Source organism: Strigops habroptila, chromosome 11 (assembly GCF_004027225.2).
Source record: "Strigops habroptila isolate Jane chromosome 11, bStrHab1.2.pri, whole genome shotgun sequence".
NCBI classification, from domain to species: Eukaryota; Metazoa; Chordata; class Aves; order Psittaciformes; family Psittacidae; genus Strigops; species Strigops habroptila.
The window spans coordinates 19,984,246-20,008,460 of NC_046360.1; the positions used below are offsets into that span (position 1 = coordinate 19,984,246).

Sequence of the window (24,215 nt, forward strand, 5' to 3'; positions counted from 1 at the left end):
TTAAAATACCTTCTTTGCACTGAAGTTGGTAAATGAAATTTGTGCTATATTGTTGGGAAGCCCCCTTACCTTTCATACTTAATAAAAACCAGCAGAAGGGCAAGGCAAATCTGCCAATATGCATTTTAAGCAAGTGATCATAGATGCCAGGAAAAACAATCAGGAAGCCCTTGGATCCACTCAGGAGAGCTATGTCACTGCTAAAGAGAGTTAACAATGCTGTTGGGCTGCTCTGCAATCTATCAGTATTGAAGTCTGCTTTTTCACTTTTTCAGCTTCTGGCCAAAACTCCAGCTAATGAATATAGTACTTATTTCTCCAATGCACTCTATAAATAGTCACTTTGAATCTCTCTGCAATCACTACAAATGAGCTCTGAGGTGAGATGAACAGAAGCATTCCTGTCGTATGTGAACAGACTCAGATACCTCCAAACAAACTACTTGCAAATTAATCCCACAATTACCAGCATCCTTGATACAATGTGCTGACTCAGTAGTTTCTGTGGTTAACTGCGTATGGAAGTGGCAGCAGCAAGATAGTTCACATTCTTGTCATGTAACCTTTGTGTGTTATCTCACCTGTAGGCTTTAATTCTTGAAAGAGTGAGTTCTTACCAGGATCTTATCTGTACATTTAATATCATCATGATCACATAGGCTTATATTCACTTTACTGAACCATGATGCCGAAGTCTGGAGCATCCTTCTTAGACTCTAGTGTGTGTGTACTCACATATATATATATACACACACATATATAAAACAATGGAAAGAGAAGTAAATACATCCAGATGGCATTCCAGGTCTCCTAAGACCTCTTCAGTATTATCATTTGCATCTTTTCACTATCTGGAGAGGAATTTAAGGTGACTACACACCTAAATTAGTCACTTTAATAGGATTAATCTCTTATATTGTTTTATAATCAAATCCAAACTGTCTAATTATCTTGGACATGCATTCTAGTGATGAGTGCAAACAGCAAGAAGATAAAAAAGTGTGGACATGGCCTACATTATGGATGGAAAAAGGACAAGCCTTTTTTTCTTATTTTCCATAGTAGTTCTCATTTTTCTCAGACAATAAATTCTGATTTTATTTGCATCAGCATAAATTTAAAGTGTCAACTGATTGCCCCAGATAAGAGAGGAAAAAAAATCTAAAATGTTCTGTATTGATGGGAGAAAAAGAGAGCCAGGCTGCTGGGCTGCCTGCAGGTCACAGGAGGGGATCCGTGCCCCTGCTCAGCAGTGGGGACACACATCCAGAGCACATGCCCAGGCACTGGTGGGCTCCCAGTACAAGAGAAGCAAGGACTTACTGGAGCAAGTTCAGTAAAGGGCCAGGGAGGGGGTTAGGGGACCAAAGCATCTGTCATTCGAGTGAATGCTGAGAGTGCTGGGACTGTGCAGCCTGGAGAAGAGAATGCTTGGGGGAATTCATTCATGTGGCTAAAGTCCCAATGGCAAGGAATAGAGAAGATGGAGTCAGACTCTTCTTAGTGGTGCCCAGTGACAGGACAAGAGGCTGTGGGTACAAACTGAGTATCAAGAAATTCCACCTGAAATGGAAAACCGCAAGCCCAAACCCCCACTTTCTTTTACTGTGAGGGTGGCCAAACACTGGCACAGGTTGCCCAGAGGGATTGTGGACTCTCCTTCCTTGGAGATATTCAAAACCCAACTGGAGCCGGTCCTGGGTAACCTGCTGTAATTGAACATTGTTTGAGCTGGGAGGGCAGAGGTGCCTTCCAGCCTCAACTCCTCTGTATTCCATATGGATTAATTAAATTGGCCTCTCCACCACCACCCCAATCAAACATATTTAATGAGACTTCTTCATAGGAATAACAATGGCTATGAAAATTGTCATTTGAAGTTTTAAACTTGATCTTTGTCAGCAACAACTTACTGACAAAGAGCATGCAGATCCCAGTATCTCTCAATCTAACTTTCTATGCAACTTTTAATTAATCATGGATCAACATAAGGATGAATTTTACTTTGAAATGTTTTTCTAGAGCAACCCAAGTTTCTCCAGACTTACTGATCCTGGAAATACTACCTTCTTTCTAGGATCTGCTGTGATAATTGGATCAAAACTACTGGTGTTTGACACAGAATGCCGATACGTTGCAGAAAAATATCCCGCCCAGACACCCACCCCCTAAACTTTTAAGATTTAATTACCTCTTAAGAGATGGCTTAAACTTTCTTCTTTATATATATATGTGTGTGTGTATGTGTGTGTGATATCCTAACACAAACAGATCACTGGGAGAAGTATCCTCTTAAGAGGAAATGTGCATGGTTTAGTGGTCTCTGCAATGCCTACGCAAATGGTATTTTGCTATTAGTCTGTTGTTGCTTCTGGGCTGATGCATATTCTATCCTCATTTACAAACTCTGCCTAATGAGGCAAATATTACTTTTATATATTACATTGCAATTTATATATCTCACCAAAATATACAATTTTCTGGCTGAATAACTAAATAACAGAAGAAAAAAAATAATCTGATGTACCGTATTTCCTGAATGTGGCAACTAAAAAGGTTATTACACATAGCTAGCTGTCCCGATTATGCCTAGAAAAGCAGGAACAAAGTGGGATCTGTCGGAAAACAAAAGCTAGAATAACATCAGAAAAAATCATGGTGTGTGGTCTGCCAGTCCTTTCGTGAAGGCTTGGCTAGGACAGTTCTGGGGGGACTACTAAGACTGAAAAGTCCCTGAGTCTTTCAGAAATCCTCCTCTTCACAGTTGGATGACTTGTTTTCTCCAGGAATGAACGGGTTGGGATGAGCATCAAGACTTTCTCACCAATATCTGTAACTACTCCAAAGCGTTTCCTTACTTTTTCTGTTGCTGAGGAAGGGAAGGAGGTACTTGCACAGAATAGAGGTACCAAAGCTAGACTGTTCTGTCAGCAGAAGGAGGCAGGCAGAGCTAGGTCTTGTAAATCAAGTTATCACTGCTTCCACTTTAATTTTCTACTGTCTCTGGTTTATTACTTGGTTAAACCAACATTCATTAGTTGTTTTTCCATTTAATTTCCAACAATTGGCAAAATTGAAAATACACATTTGATTCATTTGTTATCAGAGCTTCGATAAGGAAAATCCAGGAATTTCTGCACTAAGGCAGGCATTAAAGGTTTAGATGCAGCAGTGAATCAACTCATACAGTGTGAAGTAGTATCTGCACAGACACTATGATCATCTTGTCATCTGCATATAAGCACAGAGGACAGTCCTAAGTGTATGTTCAGTTATGTAAGACCAAAGAAAGCAAACGCAGGTATGAAGATATATTTGAAAAAAACCCAAAAAACAAAAAAAACCCAAAAGTTTGCTTCATCATACGAGAGGAAACCCATAAAGGAAAAGCAATCACCTTTCATAGCACAGCAAAAAGATACCAGCAAATCTTCATCCCTTCCTTAAAACTTCTCACAGATTTGTATGCACATTACTTTTAATGAACTGCAATGACATATTAATCAGAAAGTCTATACGAAAGCAGTAATTACTGCAAAGTTCTACAGTTATAAGGGGGTGTTCAAGTAGATGTTCTTCGTATAGATTAATATTCTGTTAATTATATAACTTACTGATCTGAATAAAAACAAAGCTATGCAGTGGTGTGCTCCGAGTTGGCAGTCAGAGTGGTTCCTCAGTGGTAGGCATACATGACAAAGCTTCACCAATCTTTCATTTTCTTCCCCCTCTCCTATCCATTTATCATATGGTTACATAAAAACAGCAGGGAAATGAATTATGCATATTTTTTAGCACACTGAAAAGTTAATGAAAAGTTAAATACAACTTACGTGTGTGATTGCACAAAGCACTTATTTGACCTTGCTAAGCTTTAAAAGGCATTCTAAGATTAGCCTGGCATGTATTTCAAGTGTACAAAAAAAAAAAAAATACAAAATTGGTTCTTAAAATGCTGGTACAGACTGTTTCATGCCGAAATCCTCATTATGTTCGGTGTATTTATAGGAAATGACTCAACTTTAAAGTGGGTAAAGACAAGCAAACCCTCCTTTCTTGTGGAAAAGTGGTGCTCGTATATTCAGATGCTACCTCGTCAAGCTACAACCTTCAATAAATCATGTTGTGCATAGGAATGAACAAAGACCACACAAATGTTTCCACGTACCAATTTTTGTTAAAGTGATGATGAAACATTGCAGCATTTTATAGCTGAGCAAATGGGAGGGAGGAGACAAAGAGGTAAAAGGAGGGGACAGAAAAGTCCAGCCCTTCCAGCCTTTCCGTTTCAGGGTTTGCTGACAAGTTTAAGTGCCCCAGAAAGCTCATGACAACACTTTCATCCTCCAGCTCCACTTCCGCTTTTCCAATATTTGTTACATCTCCATTTAATGTTAGACCTCGATCCACTTATTAGCCACAGCAGAAAGCAAATTACATGAAGATGAAGAGATACTAAGGCTAGAACACACGTTCAGCAATATATAAGTAACACAAAAACAGAATATTTTTGTTTTATTCTGTGCTTTCTTTCCTGTTCTCACATAGGAAACATGGAGAACATGAAAGTTAAAGATCAAAATATGTATCCTGCTGCACCAATTCGCCATCCCTAGCAAGACAATGGTAAGAGTTGCTTCCATTTATGTATTTGTGGAATAGAGACAATAGTTTATGAAGTTGAAACAAATCATATTTAGTTCAATATTTCTAGGAAGTTCCAAAGTCAGCAATCTAGATGCTGTACTTGAGATGTAAAAAAGTTATTTCATTAATTCAACTCTGCTCTGCAGAAAACTCCCGGACTAAGTTTCAGCTTCAGCTGCCAAAGGCAGCTCAGGTCTAGGTTTTCTTTATTTTATCCAAAGAATGGGAGAGTGACAACATGAGTAACATGTTATACTGTTCACTCTCAAAACAGTAAATATAGATGAGCCATGGGAAGTGATTTTTAGTATCATTTTTATAATAGGAAAAATAGCCTATCCATGACACACAGAGAGGGGCAAACATACCAGCAACCACTGTTCTTGTCTCAAATCCTCATGAACTTGCTATTGGCCTTAAATCCTTAAGACCTTCCCTAATTAAACTAAAAAATATTTTTATTTTTGGTGTAAATATTCACTTTCCTTGGTTAAACCTGTATCTCCACCTGGACACCCTTTTGTTTGTACTCATCCTTGTATTGTATTGCATTATTATGGAATTCCTGGTTTCCAAAGTATAAACTCCTGGTCAAGTTACATATGTCTGACCAACAGCTACACAAGTTTCTCCTCCCAAAGGCACCCTGTTGTATCACATTCTCTGTTTTTGCCCCCCCTGAATTAATGTAATACATTACAGCTTTTCTCTGGCTTTAGTATTAGCCATTTCATCATGACAATAAGTCCAGCTGAAAGAATGACAGAATCGACTAGGTTGGAAAAGACCTTTAAGATCATTAAGTGCAACCATTAAATCAACGATAAAGCTGGATTTAACGCAACAGTCTGCTGATGAAGCGGAGCACCTTACTGAATACAGACAGTAATTCTTCCAGATGTACACAGGCTTTCTGCTAAGCTCAAAGGTACAGATGGGTACAGCTTTATTTTTGAAACACAGGGCCTAGGATCTTTATTATGGAAGCAAAGAAATGGTTGAGTTCCAGTTTAAAACAATCTCTTACATTCTGCCTCCCTCTAGTTTCTCCATTACAAATCATACTTTTAATGGTCAGATGGGAAGTCTGAGTCTGGGTTACAAGCTTTGTGATGCTGAAATCAAAACTGAATAACTATGCTTTTACACTGCAATAAAACCGCTCAGATGGCTACTTCAACTATTACTGACACTAACCGGTGTCACCACTTTCACACTTTGATTTCATTGTGTTCTAAATTCTGGCACTGGGGAGGAATTCCTTCTGGAAACAAGCAGTGTCAGATAGCTTTCCGTTGCTGAAATACATGCTGAACATCTGCCCTTTATAAGTGGCACTAACACATTTATGTGAACAGAGGTAATGTACTGCTCTGAGGAAGTCTTTCCAGGTTAGGGAATATAGTCAAGGTGGCTGGAAAAATTCCTGAACCATTCTGGACTATTGTAGTAAGAGACATGAGAGGGTAGAAAACTGTTTACCTTACAACTATGCCCTTGATTAGAACCCCAAAGTGGAATTCATTTGCCTTCTTTTAAGATTACCGTAAGATTACCATATTACCAACCCCCAAAAAAGAGAAACCCTGCTGCAGCTGTCTTCAACTGATAATATCCAGTGTAATACAGGAAAACGCCATAACACAGAACCACTAGCTACAACTGTGAAATATTTCAGGAACTCTTCTGAAGGTAATGACACGTTTTTTCAAAGTGATTCCTATTCCATGTAAAAAGTTTTAAATTGGAAATATTTTAGGCATATTATTACATAGGAGTATAAAAACTGTTTGATATTGTTGCCCCATGTAAATTACTTTGGCCTCTTGCAACTTTTAACACCCTACAACCATCTGTTTAAGGAGACAATCTTGCAATAAGGACTACACGTTCTCTGTTTCTGTTCCCTTGCCGTCTTTTTCTCTTCATTATATACAATTGCGTGAAAGTCTTTCACTTCGCTACGACTTCGTTCCTTTTCTCTTCTCCTCTCCTATTATGATGGAAACTATTTAAGCATTAACCTGCTGCTTGTGACTCCTGGGTCAGTTTCTCCATTTTTGTGTTGACATCATATAACAAAGATTAATTTGGACTCAGGTTCTGAATGGCAGCTTTGGGAGGAATAGAGCAGACAGAGCCTATACTTTGCTACTGAGCTAAGCACAAAGGCGGACAAGATTCACAGGCTTCAAGGTAATGTATGAACTTCTAAAAATACAAGCCTACAAAATAATCAGCATATTTTGCCTTGAAAAAAATAATGGTTTTGGACCTTTTCCCCCCTTAATGACCTTACTTGCTCATATGCATGACGTAATTAAAGAGTAAAGTCACAGTTTCATTTAGCAACTCATGCACATCACAACAGAAATCTGAAAGTAGGAGTTAACTTTGGACAGACTGAGAACAGAATCTTCAAAGAGAACTTTAATGTTTAAAAAGATAAGGCACTATAGGACTGTCAGCTGCAAAACTCCTTTCTGGAAAACAGCAAAGTGTCCTGACTACCATTCTTAAGAAGTTTAAAGTGTGCCAGTGATGGGAACAACAACAACAAAAGATGTTAAGACTGGACCCCCTGGCAGCAGGCACCATGTTCCTGCCTTTCAGGTTCAGCACAGAGACAAGTCCTGCTTAAGAAACGCAGCTTTATGTTTAATAATCTCTTGAGCCCATACACAGGAAACTAGAATAGAAGGGCAGGAATGTGAAACCACTGTGCAGTCTGATGCCAAAACATGCTCACAGTTGGGGAGCAACATCACAGTGTGCAAGGTACCATCACAGAGAAATACAAAGAAGGGAAACAATGCTTTGGGATCCACAGTGTTGTGCTGTGCAACTTCTGGTTAGCACATGTCCTGAGAAATCCACCCTAATCAGAGGCCTGTGCATTCAGTAAGAGACCAGCTGAAACCAGTATTTTTACACAATAAGAGGTCAGTGCTGAATATCTGACAATTTTGTCCAACTCAGTTTTGGTAAGATTGCCGTCATTCTTCTTGATGTGCTTTCTGTGTTTGTATTTGATGATACCATCAGAAAAATGTCATGTGGACACAGACCATTAAGTCTACATTGGCAGTACTTTTTTGTAGATTTTTCCATTTTGAAAGTGATGAATGTTAATGGTTCCTTGCTGGTTTCCTTGGTGGAAGACATCTTATTTGGCTTAGGTATAGCCTGAAATAGCCGGTGTTTCTGGCTAATGCACAGAATGATAAAAGAGAAATCAGGGGTTCACAGGGCAGTGGCTGTACTCATCCACGCAGTGGAAGAGATTCAAAGCCTTCTGCAAAATCGAGGTTCAGAACTCAGTATTACAAAGCCTAGCATAGAACATAGGTTAGAAAAGAATCCTAACCCTGCGATGCTGACCAACACACTCGAAACATGACAAGTACAGATGTTCTGGTACCATGCCATCATCAGTGATTATATCTTTGCATTATCACTGTATAAGAGACATTGCATGGCTCCTTTATGACTTTTCTTCAAAGAGATACTCAATTTTTCCTTAATTTAATTTTAGGGTGCAGAAAATAGAAACTCCTGTAGCTGTTGACCACTTACTCTGCTTTGTTAGTTTTGAACTGTAAGTTGATGCCACTGAGAGGAGGACAAAGCAGCTGAGAAAGACATTTAAAAATAAAGAAGGGTAAAGGGGAACTCAAGACACTTGTCTGTGCTAATTCATTTGGAGAATTAAGATCAGGAGTAAGCTCCTCCCAAATCGACCAGACACAATGATTTGCAGATGAAGCTAAACGTTACAGTTTGAGTTTGTTCTCTCTGTTGCCCTTTTGGGGTAAGCACCCATCATGAACATACACACATATAACCTGTGTTGGTTGTTGTTTTAACCCCCTTTCTGTGCCTTCAATACAGTCATTTTCACTTCTCCTACAGAGTTGATGGTTTATGTTAGATGCTAGTTAACATCTGCTGAATGACAGATTCTTGAAGGTAGTATTGCCAGCAAAGTCTACTAGTGTATCTGGCCTATACATATAATAGCTGATAAACTACACACAGAATAGCCTACTATGTATATTCAAAGGCAGGTCTGACTCACCTAAGCAGCATTTGTGCTGGCATGCTGCTTTCAGGTGACTTTAGCACAGTTAAATATAAAAGGAAATAAGGAATAAGGGTTCAAGGTACCACAGAAGTGTTCAGATGTTAAAATGATGGACACATTATTATAGTCACCTAAGGTACGTCTTCTATGTACAACTAGTAAACAGTTGATTTTCTTCTCTCCACAGTAATTTTCATAATTAGCTAATGACAGGCTGAAATTGGTCAGTAATTTTTTGAAAACTCATTTTTTTCTTAGGTGACAAAGTAAGTGTAAAAAGTGGGTCAGAAAAGGCTTTGAGGGGTTTGCCAGTTTACCCCCAGCTCCATGAAGAACAATGTAGATGCCAGCTATTCCTTGGACACCTTCTCACAACCCCTTCTTAAACCATCATCTGTGCTTGATGAAAAACCTGTCACCTTCCTAGGCCACCCATTCTAGGGACTGATTACTCTATAATCAGGCTCTTCATAGAGCCATAGAATCATTTAGGTTGAGAAAAACATTTATGATCAAGGCCAACCATTAACCCAGCACTGCTAAGTCCACCACCAAACCATGTCCCTAAGCACCATCCTAGTGTACTTCAAATAGGCAAACACAGTAAGAACAAAACAGTCTCCAACAAAATCTGTGTATTAGAACCTTTTGAGTAAAAAGCTACATTTTGACCAAAGAGGAAAAATAAGCATCCATAAAGATCTTCCCTCAGTTCTGTAACCACTTTTGAAACAAAGAAGCTTCCATATCTGCAAGGCTTCTCATTTTTATTCATCCCTTCTTGCATTTCTAATTGAGCTGGAAGTGTTGCACATTATCTGAAAATTCGTGTCAGTCACAAAGCCAACACCCTTCCCTGCAAGAGGTGGATTCTCCACTCACCCTGTGCCACCCTACACCATGGGATCAGGCACTGCAAATGTGACATTCTCCTCATGTGTGACCTAAATTTGCAGCCAATTTAACTGCAAGCCTCTTGAAAACTAGTACATGACTATTCTCTTTGCAATTACTGTTTATTTATTGGAAGACTTACCACATCTCACCCTCACTCTTCTCTGCTGTAGACTAAACATGCCAATTCTTCCAACCTTTCCCACAGGTCATGTTTCCCAGACCTTATTCCTGCTTGTCTGTATGGGCTTCCCTCTAAATGGTCAACATCTTCCTCACAGCGTAGTTCCCAAAATCAGACACAGTGCTGCAGTAGGAGCCTTATCAGGACTTGAGTAGAAAGATTACTTCATCATCCTCCAGACAGTCTTGTTTACACAACCCAGCTCTTGCTTTTTTTGGTCCTTATGTTGTTTGGCAAGAGTATGATGTTATTATATCCAGAGGGACCTTGACACACTTGTGAGGTGGGCCGATGCCAACCTTATGAAGTTTAACCAAGCCAAGTGTGAGGTCCTACACCTGGGTCGGGGCAATCCCAGGCACTGCTACAGGTTGGGCAGAGAAGAGATTCAGAGCTGCCCTGCAGAAAAGGACTTGGGGTGTTGGTTGACGAGAAGCTTAACATGAGCCGGCAGTGTGCGCTTGCAGCCCAGAAACCAACTGTATCCTGGGCTGCATCAAAAGAAGCGTGACCAGCAGGTCAAAGGAGGTGATCCTGCCCCTCTACTCTGCTCTTGTGAGACCTCACTTGGAGTACTGTGTACAGTTCTGGTGTCCTCAACATAAAAAGGACATAGAGCTGTTGGAGCAAGTCCAGAGGAGGGCCACGAGGATGATAAGAGGGCTGGAGCACCTCCCGTGTGAAGACAGGCTGAGAACATTGGGGCTGTTCAGCCTGGAGAAGAGAAGGCTGTGTGGGCACCTCATAGCAGCTTCCAGTATCTGAAGGGGGTCTATAAGGATGCTGGGGAGGGACTCTTCCTTAGGGACTGTAGTGGTAGGACAAGGGGTAATGGGTTCAAACTTAAACAGGGGAAGTTTAGACTAGATATAAGGAGGAAGTTCTTTACAGTGAGGGTGGTGAAGCACTGGAATGGGTTGCCCAGGGAGGTTGTGGATGCTCCATCCCTGGTGGTGTTCAAGGCCGGGTTGGACAGAGTCTTGGGTGACATGGTTTAGTGCGAGGTGTCCCTGCCCATGGCAGGGGGGTTGGAACTAGATGATCTTAAGGTCCTTTCCAACCCTTACTATTCTATGATTCTATGATTCTATTAGTTCTTGTTTAATTACTAATCCATTGCAACTCCCTCACCAACTGTAAAGCTCTTTGTTTCTAAGAGCATAAGCCTATTTTTTGGCTTGTTCAGTTTACACAGGAAGCAACTATTCTTTTTCATTTTACATTCACTTATCTTCAGGAATATTCAGGATCCTTCATCCCTGTTTGGACTACACCATGTCCATAAGCAGGATTTGCAGTATAAGATCTCCTACATTAAATTTGTCATGCTGTTTCTATTCCCCCCTCCTCCCGCTTGCAATACTTAGCATAAGCTATCCAAAAGCAATGCAAGTCCCAAAGATCCCATGATTCCAGGGTTTGCCAGTGCTATCAATCACAGAAGCTCTAAGTGAGCCAGCACTATCAATCACAGAACACAGGCTCTAAGTTTTGACAGTCTTCAGCTTTGCAAAACTGCTGACTTGAAAGTTAAAGGGAATTTGTCCTTCAGGTATACTACAAATGATATTCCACAGCAGTACCTTAAGCACAGCTGTCCAGCTGTCGTACATGAGCAAATATAGCAACTATTACATGCCAGGGTGCATTTTGCTTATTTGGAAGATTTCAGCTGCACTGTTTTGAACACTCAAGAGAAGTGGAACACACTGCAAAATCAGGATAATGTAGACAGAACTGCCTTATCTCTGACCCAACAAAGTCTTACAAAAAGTTTAATCTCTTTAGTGGCAATTTTATTCTAATTGCATCTACAAGGAACCTTCGAAGTCTTCTGAGGAGCTTTGTGACCCCTGATTAGACCTTTGTGCAGACAGAGACTGGAAATTAACTGAAATACCCAGACATACTGAAATAGGAACCTTTTTTCCCCACCTCAATTACATAAAAGCTATAATTATATTTGTTACATAAACATTTTAAGTGGAGAAAACATTAGATAATTGAAGACACACCCTCCCCCAAGCCCAGTGAACCACCACTCACAGCACAGCGAGAGTAAAATTAACTCAGCAAGCAGTGCTCATGCTGTAAAGCTGCTTCTGTGCAGGGATGACACTGTGCTGCTCACTCTGTGAAAGAAAGACGTTAAAGGAAACTAGTTGAGACAGTTTTGAAGTTCACCTTTCGTTAGGCGTTTGCACACGTTCTTTTTTCAATCTGTTTCATCAGTGTGGAGTCTATCCCATCAGAAATCAGATAAAGAGCTAAACAATGGTTTGACGTACTGAATAATTGCTTTGTGCTTACCCAGTGGTAACAGAGATACCAAGGCTCCACCTTTGCCAACAGGAAAAACAGAGATTCTGAGTTGCAAAGGGCCATTCAGCTGAATTCAACTTACAACAGGATGAAGAGAAACTGATTTATTTTTCCTCTCCTTAAAGCCATTCTTCTCTCCGGAAGGAAGTTACTAGCAGAAGGATACCAACAGTCAATACTTTTTTACTGCATGAAAGCAAACCAGAAATGCAAGGTTTCAGCTGTAGTACTGAAAAAGGAAAATAAAACTGAAAAAGGCAATAAAACCACTCTGGTGTATAGCTAGCCTGACCCACCATTACACTGACTTACTCTGAGGAAAGATGGAAACAGGACTGGTTGGGAACAGACAGCCCTGTTGCTCCGCTGTCCACACAGCTTCACTGGTGGCTCTTGCTAAGCCCAACAAGGATGTCATCCTGGCACTGGTCTTGGTCAAGGCCAGGCCCTTCTGCTACATGCACTGTCAAGGGTGCCAGTTAGGATCTGTGGCCCAATTCCTATGCGGTAGAAATAGGACAGATAGATCACTTTGAGCCCAACCCAGCCTCCAGAGATTCAAGGGGCTGTTGCTTGAGACAAAGAGGGGAAATGGCAGGGGTTAGGGGAGCAGGGGGAAGATGTCTCTGGTTTTCTTTTTTAAGCTGCGGCACCACAGTTTCTGGATACTGCTCTAACAACGGATCTGGTTTGTACCATTCCTACAGCTCCCTGACAGCAAAAAGCTGGTTCAGCAAGTCCAGCCCTTGCAGGTCACTAGCTGCTGCCCACATTTCAGTGAGCCTGCGAGGGCTGTATTGCTGTCAGGTGAGAGGCAACAGCGGGAGGGCAGCGGACTGCAGCCAAATTCAAGGATATAACCTCCAGAGCACAGTGAATGGTGTAGCTCAGTCCTGAGCGCTTAGGTAGTGCTTTTCTCTATGCAGAGACAGGCAATAGTGGTCTGGGACCTAATTTGTAGAACAAGCTATTTAAGAGGGAAGCTAATTGAAGTATATAAATCCTGAAGAGTACCACATCAGGCCAAGATACTATTATAAGTCCAACCTAGATAGGGTTATACAAGTGCATTAAAAAAATCAAAAAAATTAGTAAGAAACATTCCCCACTTCAAGATCCCATGAGAAATACTCTCAAGCAATGACATTATCCAGAATAATAAAAAAGGACTACCAAAAACAGATGTGCAGAAAGAAGGTAGAGAAAGCACAAGTTCACCCAAACGCGTCACAACTTGTTCCTGACGTTCACTGTCGGTATGTTTTAGAGGCAAGAGATCATAGCCAACCAACAGAGCAGCACCTGAAAGCAAAATTAAACTTTAATTCTGCAACAAAACTGGTTTTTAAATTACAAACTTATGTAAAAGGTTGATGTAAAGTTAACTGGCCCAGAAGCATTTTCAGCAGTGTCCTCTGATAAACTCTGGTCTCCTCCTTCCATCACCTGTCGTAAGCATATTGAATATTCCCCTCTGCCAGCTTTTACCAATTCTGCCAAAGACAGAAATAGCATTTATGGGCATTTCCATCCTTGTGATGTGACCAGTCTGGAGAGTGCAAGGGCACACTTTGGTTTCTGTTCCAGTCATCACAACCCATGAGGAGTATGTGGATGTGGACATAAAGCCACAGCTGAGAAATTAAAAGCAACAATAACAACAAAATAGACAAAGGAAAAGGAAGAAGGAAGTGTGTGCCATGAAGAAAGGACACCAAGGTGAAGCAGGGCGAGGAAAACACCAGCGAGCACCACACACTATTTCTGACCCTGGAAATTAAGTCCATCACCCTGGAAAGAAAGAGGTAGGGTAGCTGTCTGCCCATATAACACACACCTCTCTTTGAAGAATATCTTAGAAAAAAAGCACTATCGAGGACATGAAGAGACAACAGCTTCAACTTAGTTGTTTACACTGGATGCCCTACAGAAAAATTCCCTTGAAAAATTCCTCCTCCTACTTTCAAGTTCAAGCCTAGCTTGGAAAAGGAAAAACAGATCTTACTGAAGGATTTCTTGGGTCAGCTTCTCTAAATACAGATGTAGGGCTCACTGAACATATGCCTTGACAAGGAGGAGAGTTTTGTCTGCCTCTGGAAGAGTGTTCTTTGTGTCACACTGCCACCTGGAATGAGACTTTCACCGTGGGAGTGGGAGTATGTTCTTACACTGCTTAAAGAGTGCTTCCATTCACCTCCAGCTCAAGCAACAGGAATATCTATCTGTATTTTACTGAAATAAAGGAAATGCAGCCAGATAACATCAAGACAAACCTAGGAGACATCCCTACCAAAATCTGAAGTGCCACGAGAGGCCCCCCCCTCCATTAAGGTGGTGTCCCAGCACAAGTGTTATGATACAGGTGTACCCTACCTATGCTGTGGAGACTCTGTAAAAACAGTTCAACATTCCACTGTCTTTCTGGCCATGTTTTGTCTCACTTTTTTGTGGTAAGACCAGAAACCCATAGGAAAGCATACCTCCAGCCCCGTTTGCATATGAAGTCGTGGTGAAACAGGATAAAAAAACCCCAACAAAAAACAAACAACCCCCCCATGCTTCACATTGAGTTTGAAGTCCATCATCATCTCCTTTTCTTGAAACGATGGCTGGCCTCCCTTGGTTTTCAGGTCACTCTTCAGAGTACAGTAAAAGCTCTGTTATTCCACAACCACTTTCCGAGAAGCAGGTAACAGGTAGTTATGCTCACACAGCAGCCTTCATGCGGCCTCATGCACAAACTAACCAGGCTAATTTCAGGTCTACAAAACTAAAGTGCTCTCTTTGATAACTTCATCTTAAAGCTTATTTGATTGCATAGGGCCTGAAGAACTAAGGGACACATAAAGAATTATCAGCAATACTTTTCCGTCACTCCTTTCCTGTGAGTGAATAATTTAAATCCTTTCCCTCTGACTGTACTTGTTATCAGCATGCCTTTGCCTCTTTTAACAGCGCATTCTGCAGAATACCTTCACAGAGGAAGCTTAGGTATCAAATCAAGGGAAAGGCCAGTTTTCATTTTCAGCATTAAGCAGTCATTTACGGAAAATCCAGGAAACCCAATTCAACTCTACCTCATGTGAAATGTGAGATTATTGCACTAAGGTTACAAGAAGCACTTCTGCTCTTTTTACATTAAGCAGTTATAAATCTATTTGAGAAAGAAAAAGGGTTCTGCTGAAGATTACTGTCTTTTTCTGTTTGTAATTCAGACTGAATTTATAAATCTTGGCTGTGGTTTTAATTCCCTAGAAAACATGCATATATGTGTGTGTATATATATGTGTGTGTGTGTGTGTGTGTGTGTGTGTGTATCACATCTAATCCAGTCCTTGCATGGAACTTGCAACACTCTTACGAAATAAAATACACATACACAAAATGCTAAACTCCACATAACTTTAAAAATGCAAGTAACATTATCCCTTAGAGTGTCTCATTAATAACAAGGTTAGATTGCAATCATTTCCACCTTCATTTATTCTCCATAAATAATAAAGCAAAGTTATTCAGCTTAGGAACAGCAGCAATCTTACCTTCACAGCAGACATAACCTGGACATTGTAAATGTGACAAAGAAAAGCCAATACAAATTGATTTCCATGTCACTATGTCAATAAGAAGATAAGCAGGCTGACTTAGGGAAAGGTAGAGGGGAATGTCCCATTTTCATTAAACTGAACAGGCCAGTGATTCAGTAGGTTCAGGCACCAACATTTTTAATACTGATAAAAATAATTCCATGTAAGCTGAATGCCAGAGACTCAATTTACTTCAAATGAGTACTTACAGTTTTGGTATGGTCCACTGGAGCACAGCAGTTACACAGAACATTTATTTATAGTTATTCCCACCAACCCAGTGTTATCACAAAAGTGCTTTGGTTTATATTCAGTGTAAAGATGAAAAACATAGAGCAATGGAAAAACATGCTCAGCCAGACTTTGTTATTCTCACCAAACGTTGCTTGCTGCTAAACACTTGTTCTCAGGGTACATCATCTTGCTCTTAGGATGCTGACCACAGCCCAGCAGCGAAGGCAGCTGTGTGCACATGTACCTTCTCCAGTTCAGCACGCTGCACCACTGCGAGTTCCAACACTGATTAACAACACTCTTGAAACGCAGCGAAACTTAAGTGTGCTTAAGTTTCTAGTTTAAGTTAACTAGTCAAAAACCATCCTCAAACTCTTCTTTTACTTGCCTATAGATGCACAAGTTCACGCTAAAACATTTGGCAAGTTGTATTGACCGTTAATAAAAACTAAAACCCCAACACTAATTTAAAACTAAAACTGCTTTGAAAGCTGAAACCAAAGTGAACAACCCTCCCCCAAACCTTAAACAAACCCCTCCAAACCTGTCAGTGTCACAATCCAGTCACTGGCATTCCGTCTGGACATTTTCAAATTTCAAGCTTCTGCAGGTTTTCCTGATCTACACAGTGTGCCAAGCCTTATCTTCTTTAGAAAACGTAAGGAAGCAAAGTACTCTGAAGTCAGGGAAACAACAGTTTGGAGATGAAGCAAATTTATTGTTTCAGGTGTTGAAATTAGGAAGTATTTTAAACCAACAGCCACACACTTCATGAAAATCCAGCTAGTATGAATGAACAAAAAAGGGTAACCCTTAAATAAGTTTCAAAGCTATTGTCACATGAGGGAGATATATATATATCGTAGAGCCTTGTAGGTAACCCATGGTTTAGAAAAGCAAAGATGCCCTCTGCATAAAGGACAGGCAGAGAACAGCATCGCTGAGGTACTAGTCCCATTTCTTTCAGGCAAATTACTGCATAGATATCTAAGGTTAAGTAGTTCTGACATTTTTCTGAACAGCTTTTACAGTATCATAAGATAACATAATGAAAATACATTGTATTTGAACCCAAAGAGCAGCATATTAGACATGCACTGGTAGAAAACATCCTGTGTGCAACTTGAGATGTTGAAAGTACCATACACAACTCGGATGTTCATCTAAAAGTCTACTCATTTAATTTGCCTTCAGTTTTTGTGGGAAAAAAGTCTACAGGGTCTTATTCATAAAACCGGAATTCTCAACATTCAGCTGTGGTGGGTATAACATGAACATACACGGTCTTCGTGTTCAAGTTCTTCATGGAGATGTCCTTTGTGATCTCTAAACCAAGAAAACAGAGAAACAGAACACAGTTAGTGCTCTTGCATACACGTAGGGCTGTGAGCACACACTTTCTATTCAGATAGTTCTGCTGGTTCAATCAAAATGGAACTAGGACAAAAACTGCTCAGCTCAAAACTCCCTCCTGTTCAAGCACAGTGTATTAAAGGAAGGCTCACCACAAGGCAGGATTGCTGCTGGAAGGGTTCAAGATACCCTTCTAGGTTATAAAGCAGCATTTTTTTGAAAGCCTAAGTCAGCCCACAGCTCCCAGTTTCACATCCACACAGAACATCATCTAGTTCAGAAAAATCACATTATAATGCAATGATATGAAGCCAATATTAACAATACCACACCACGCACTGAAAAGCAGTCAGAATGGCCATACAGATATCCAGTGCCTCTGATATCCCATCTCTGACAGAATATACAACAGAATACAGAGCCTATATGGGAAGGAGCACAACAGGAACATGCAAACACTAACTTGAGTTTTATACTCAAGCAAGGATTGTAGTAGCATCTGCTGAATAAAGAGCATTGGAATCTTGGAGAGTATGCCTGAGGAATTTCATACCATACCAGATCAGTTCCTTAAGTCTTCTCATAGCTATATGCACATAGTTCAGAACACTAATAGGATAAAGTCTCACCACAAAACCTCTTGTAAGGATATTGCATACTTCCAACAGGCTGTTTCAGGGTTTGTAATTATTTACGAAACACAAACAGAGTAACCACACTTTGCGGCTGCAGAAAGTCACCTGCAAAAGTGGTAGGAACTGGAAATCTTTCATTATCCTTGCCACCTTATGGAGCATTTTTCCTGAGAAGTTAGATGCTTGCTAGGCTCCGTGCTTCCCAGTGCCTGGCAACTGAAGCAAACTACCCCAGTAACAGAGCAGACTGGTTTTAGTACTGGGAGGCACAGCTGGAGAACAAACATAATCTGATTAACAAATACACCAGAGGTCTCTCCACTAAGAAACTTCAAAGTGGTAAGTACAAATACATGCACTGAAACCACAGCAAAGGAGCATGAGGGTTGCGGTGTTACCCTGCACACTAGAATCCCTGTCAACAACACTTGCAAATAAAAGATAATTTTAAATTTGGCACTAGCATGAGCACAACTGATAGGTCAACATTCAGAATGGCCGGGTGGCTTTGCAGTAGAAAGGCTTTTGTAGTGCACTGCACTGTACCACAGAACTGACGTCAGATATCCATGTGCCCTAACCTGGGCTCTGCTCCAGTGGAGAGACCCCGAAGCAGGGGTGTGAAGGGAGGCAAGTCTGTGAAGCACATCCATGGAAATAGTGTGAGAGCAGTTCAGTTGTCAGTAACAGGATGTCCAAGTGAAAGCTGATTCTAGAAATGGCAGCAGGGAGCTTTTTCCATATAACAGCATGCACACTCCTTCTAACATTGAGGCCCCCATCTTCCTTTGATAAACCTTTCATTTTTAGACTGAGCAGATATAGTCTGGATGGAAGTTTAAAAGCTATCTATGAATTAAAGAATTAAGAAGCCCTCATGGATCATGATGGCATTGTTCTTAAGGAGTTCTCTTCCAGTGTAGCACACTGCTTTAAGCAGCTGAATACCCATCTACAAGCTAGAAGTGCAGAAGTATAAACCAATTCAGCAATTAGGGCTTTATTCCCTCATTAACCGTCCTCCCCTTCCCACAAAATGTTACATCAGTAACATTTAACTATTTATTATTTATCACCAAAATGCAAGGATATTCTCCTTCCTGTGCCAATTCCTCCAAAGGAAGGCTTTGGAGTTAGCACACAAAGAAATATTGTCTTCACCCTGAACACATCTCAGAGTTACTACCTGAAACTCCTGTGTCGAGCTCACACACAAGCAATGCTCACCACTTCGACATTTAGAGAATGGTTTTCCAACATTATAAATGTGGGTTAAAACACATTTGTTCCTGAAGAGTTGCGAGCTCTAGGCAATAGGCAGCAGCTGCCCAGCTGTCTGTACCTGAGAATGTTTAAAAAAGAACATTTTCAAAACTGAGGACTCGTTTTCCACCAGTGATTTTTTTTTTCTTTCTATAAGACAGGCACCAACCTTCCAATTCCTGGGTTCTTTTCATCAAACATTTCAATGGTTAACAGCAAACAATTACTTATTTTTAGAATAAACCATAAAAAACCCCCTTACTCAAGAGACTGAATATATTGACAAAAAGATGAATAGGGGATTACACGAAGTTGCAACACAAAGTTGCCTCTATACAAATGCCCGTAGCATGGGGAATAAACAAGAGGAATTAGAGATGTGTGCATGTCTACGGCAATATGATATCATTGGCATCACAGAAACATGCTGGGATAGCTCCTATGACTGGAGTGTTGGAATGGAAGGTTATAGACTCTTTAGGAAAGACAGGCCAGGCAGACAAGGAGGGAGAGTAGCTATTTATGTCAGTGACAGGCTGGAGAGTATGGAACTCTATCTGGGGACAGGCGATGAGCCAACAGAGAGCTTGTGGGTCAGGGTCAAAGGGAGAACAGCGAAGGGGGACATCACTGTGGGGATCTGTTACAGGCCGCCTGATCGGGAGGACTCTGTGGATGAAGCGCTCTATAGACAGATGGGAGCAGCCTCACGCTCGCAGGCCCTTGTTCTCATGGGGGACTTCAACCATCCTGACATCTGTTGGAGGGACGGTACGGCCCAGCAGAAGCAATCCAGGAGGTTCCTTGATTGTGTGGAAGACAACTTCCTCTTTCAAGCAATAGAGGAGCCGACGAGGAGAGGTGCCATGCTGGACCTTGTGCTCACCAACAGGGAGGGGTTGGTTGGGAATGTGACGCTCCAGGGCAGCCTTGGCTGTAGCGATCATAAGATGGTTGAGTTCGAGATCCTCAGGACAGTGAGAAGAGCATGCAGCACGCTCACTGCCCTGGACTTCAAGAGAGCAGACTTTGGCCTCTTCAGGAACCTGCTTAGGAAGGTTCCATGGGATAAAGCCCTGGAAGGAAGAGGGGCCCAAGACTGCTGGTTGATATTCAAGGATCACCTGCTCCAAGCTCAGGAGTGTTGCCTCCCAACTAGAAGGAAATGTGGTAGGATGGCCAAGAGACCTCATGGATGGATAAGGAGCTGCTGAGGAAAACTAAGAGGGGAAAAGAGAAGCTTACAAAAGGTGGAAGCGAGGACAGGCAGCCTGGGAAAAATACAGGGACGTTGTCTGGGATGCTAGGGACCAGGTCAGGAAAGCTAAGGCCCAGCAGAAGTGAGTCTGGCAAGGGATGTGAAAGAAAAAAGGAAGGGCTTCTATAGGTATGTAGCAAACAAAAGACAGACTAGGGATAATGTGGGCCCTTGCCAGAAGCTACCAGAAGAACTGGCTATCCTGGATTTGGAGAAGGCTGAGGTTCTCAGTGACTTCGTTGCCTCAGTCTTCACTGGCAAATGCTCTGGCCGCTCTGACCACACTGCCCAAGCCTTGGAAGGCAGATGCAGGGACTGTGAGAATGAAGACCTTAGGCCCACTGTACGAGAGGATCAGGTTTGAGATCATCTTAAGAACCTGAATGTGCACAAGTCCATGGGACCTGATGAAATCCATCCGCGGGTCCTGAAGGAGTTGGCAAATGAAGTTGCTAAGCCACTGCCTATCGTATTTGAAAAATCATGGCAGTCAGATGAAGTTCCTGATGACCAGAAAAAGGGAAATATAACCCCCATTTTCAAGAAGTGGAAAATGGAAGACCCAGGGAACTACAGACCAGTCAGATCTTTCACATCATCGTGAACTGTCACTTTATACACTTTATTTAAAGTTTAAATAGTTCTGGAGAATTCACACTACAAATATGTTCTAGTGATGCAACTGATTTCCTTTTTAGGCAAAAGGCATTTTAAAAATCCTTACTTAAACTGAGAGCTGCACATTTTCCTGCTTTGTCAGCTACTTCTCTCTTTCAAAACTCAAAAAGTTTCCTACACTAGTTATTTTTGTACCTTCACTAACCCACATGCTGCTGTGAACCCCTTTTGCCCTGTAACAATGATAGAAACCAAACAAGAATGTGTATAGCATCAGTTGCTCCTGAATGGCTAAATTTTGAGTCCATAAGGTTTCACGCATAAATCCGTTTTTTAGTTATGCAGATAAAGTGTGGTTGATGTACTTGGTTCTTACACCTCGTGCTGTTTCTGAACACTACAGTCTCCAGATCTCTGTTTGTGAACACCATTTAGCACATTATTTTTAGTATTAGCTCAAGCTATCACTAGAAAGTCTCATCAACATTTGAGATCCACTTTACCTAGAAAATGGCTTTTGAATAAACAGAGTTCAGGTCACATGAAATAAAACACAACCAAAAACCCACGACAAAAGCACCCACACCTTACTTGCTCTGGTTCCAACCTACCCTACTGGATCCCTCAGCTCAGGGGACAGCAAAGCGACCTCAGCTGTGGCCAGCTACACAAGAGCTCTGCTCCTCCTCCCCTCATCAGGTGAGGGGCACCTCCTGAGGAATTCATCCCATCCTAGGATCAGGTAACTAGTTTGAACACGTTGGCTAGCTTCTGGACTGGTAACCCAGCATATGATAACTCAAGGATAATTGCCATGTACCCCTCCCAAACCACTTGTAAATCATGGCACTGCAATTCACGGGGGACGGAATCCTTTGCATTGTTTTATTTGAAGAGCTGAATTTCTCTGAATACACACAAATACCCGTTTGGTTTTTAACATGTAGTTTCCAATCCATTCTTTCTGTCAAATGAAGTCCAAAATCTTTCTTGGGTTCAACTTATTAGCACTACAGGTGGCTACATCTTCAGTCTTATCTGTCTCATGAATCAGAGATTTCTGTTTCTAAGCCTCGCCATCTGTCTGCAGTTTTGGAAGATTCTTTAACATTTCAGATCTGTGACTATGTGATAAAGCTTCCTGCTTCCCAGGTATCCTGAATGAATTGCAGCTGCTGCACCCAACCAACTCTGACCTACTCACACAACTCTAAAATAGATCCAAAACTCTTTGCCACCCACTCCCCGGCTCCAAAAGGAAGGAGAAAAAATATCTGCAACAATATGAATGTAACAGAGAAAACATGAACAGGCTCTTAAAATATTCACACTTTAGATTCACTCACTTCTGGGAGGAGATTCGCTCTCTGCTTAGTCACAGCAGCACGTAACTACCATTTACATTGCAGAGTGACCTTTCTATTTCGAAAGAAGAAACTTTTACAGAACTTGTCTTGGCCTTTTCATGAAGGGAGTGCACTAGAACTTTGTATTTCTAAATGTATGTGTGCTTAAAGGATTTTACAAAATAAATATTGAATTACCTGCCAAAAGTAGAAACCAGTGTGTAAATAGTGTGTATTTAGTAGTTAAACTAGATCTCAAGCTGCACTAGGTGCTCTTCAACAAAAACTTCCAGGTATCCTTGGACAAGCAAACCGAAAGTTTGTGCTTACCCTGAGTTTGCGCTTCATCCAGGAACAATTTTAGCCTCCTGCTTCTGAGCCCAAAGACTTTTGCTGTTTCATGTAAGAGACCTTGGTATGTCAATCCATTCTTCCCAACAGGGTTTTCCATTAGAAGAGTTCCCACTGTTCCTTTCTGACATTCTGAACAGGAGAAATAGTTGAATCACTATTGGTGAGGAATGGTATTATTTCATTTATCTTGGAAAATTGAAACTTAGGATTTCATTTTCCATTTCATCTCTCTTTATAGTGCTGAGCAATACCAATACCAACCTACTTACAAATACTCATGAAATGAGGTAATGAATTACAGAAGTATAGAATTGTCAGAAGTATAAGTGATTATTAACAGCTTGACAAAGAAAACTTTATAGAATTCTTTACATGAGTCAACAGGATAACCTAGAGACTGGGAAACATCAAAGAGCTCAACAGGACACACAAACCACCAAGAACTGCAGAAGCTCACAAAGCACCTTCTGATGATCAAATCCCGGTAAAAAACACATTCTTGGCCCAAGTAGGTTCCTAGTAGAGTCAGTAAGATACCACATGGAAAGTCCAGACAGGACTTGTACAGAGCAGAGATTAAGAGCAAGTTACTAACACCACAGCTGTTCCAGTGTGAGGTTTCAGAGTAGAAGTCAAAAGATTAACAGCTCTGAAACAGAATTACATACACATATCTATACTCCAGATCAGGTAAATAATACAACTCATTTACCTTTTAAATAGCACTAAGAAATCTTTCACTGGCAGTTTACAATGCCTTGGTAAAGAGTTGGTGCTTCATTCTTTTTTGGTCAGTTTAGACTCAACCTTTTAAAATAAGCAGCATAGGTGAGCTCATGGTCAGAAACAGGAAAACGCTGAAGAGCTCCTGTTTAAATGCTGCCCCTTACCTCAAACTGGCTCTGCTTTTCCTTTATGAAAAGAGGAAGAAAAGCTACATATAAAGATTATGTTTATTAGAAAGTAAACCCTAGGGAAAAACCAAAGTCACCATCTACCAAGGAAAACATGTACTTATCTCCATCAGTGAGTGATGGTGTCACAAGAAGCTCAGCCTGCAAATGAGGAGCAGTGTCCTACCCACCTTGTGGCTTTGCATTCACTAGCTGCAAGTTGATGTACTGGCAGAGGAGAGCCTCGGCAGAGCTGGGCAGGGCAGGCGCTGCCCCTGCTGTCACATGCAGAGTCTTTCCGCTGAGACTCAGCAAGTCAGTTTTGTTTAGCAGTTCTGGAAAAGAAAACGAGACCAGTCAGGCCATTACAGCGAAGCTGAGGTCCAGGTCTCACTTGATTAGCAGGCAACAAGCCCTTCTAACTACTGATTCTGCTGTGGAAGCGTTTCCCTCCTTGCAATTCCCTCCTGTGGAGAGAGCATTTCTCCATTTTTAAAAGTGGAATTGTGCAGAAATATTTTGTTTTCTTAACAACACGGAGTACTT

The 24,215-nt window shown here is 41.1% G+C and overlaps 1 protein-coding gene and 1 long non-coding RNA gene across 12 annotated transcripts in view; both read right to left on the bottom strand.

The window, feature by feature from the left end:
* Window positions 1-15,836: 15,836 nt before the first annotated feature.
* Window positions 15,837-16,593, bottom strand: LOC115614869. Its single transcript, XR_003993878.1, has 2 exons — window positions 16,494-16,593; window positions 15,837-16,337 (listed from the first exon to the last, which is right to left on the bottom strand). It is a non-coding gene; the product is annotated as an uncharacterized LOC115614869 (long non-coding RNA).
* Window positions 16,594-16,646: 53 nt separating this feature from the next.
* Window positions 16,647-24,215, bottom strand: part of IARS1 (isoleucyl-tRNA synthetase 1) — a 114,232-nt gene continuing 106,663 nt past the window's right edge. For all 11 annotated transcript variants that reach the window (XR_003993877.1, XM_030502278.1, XM_030502279.1 and 8 more), the window contains 3 exons: window positions 23,861-24,004; window positions 22,753-22,905; window positions 16,647-17,275 (listed from right to left, as the gene is read on the bottom strand). Coding sequence is in view for 10 of the 11 variants with exons in the window: in XM_030502278.1 (XP_030358138.1) it covers window positions 17,193-17,275; window positions 22,753-22,905; window positions 23,861-24,004 (380 nt within the window). In the remaining variant the exon portion in view is untranslated. The remainder of the gene's footprint in view (window positions 17,276-22,752; window positions 22,906-23,860; window positions 24,005-24,215) is intronic.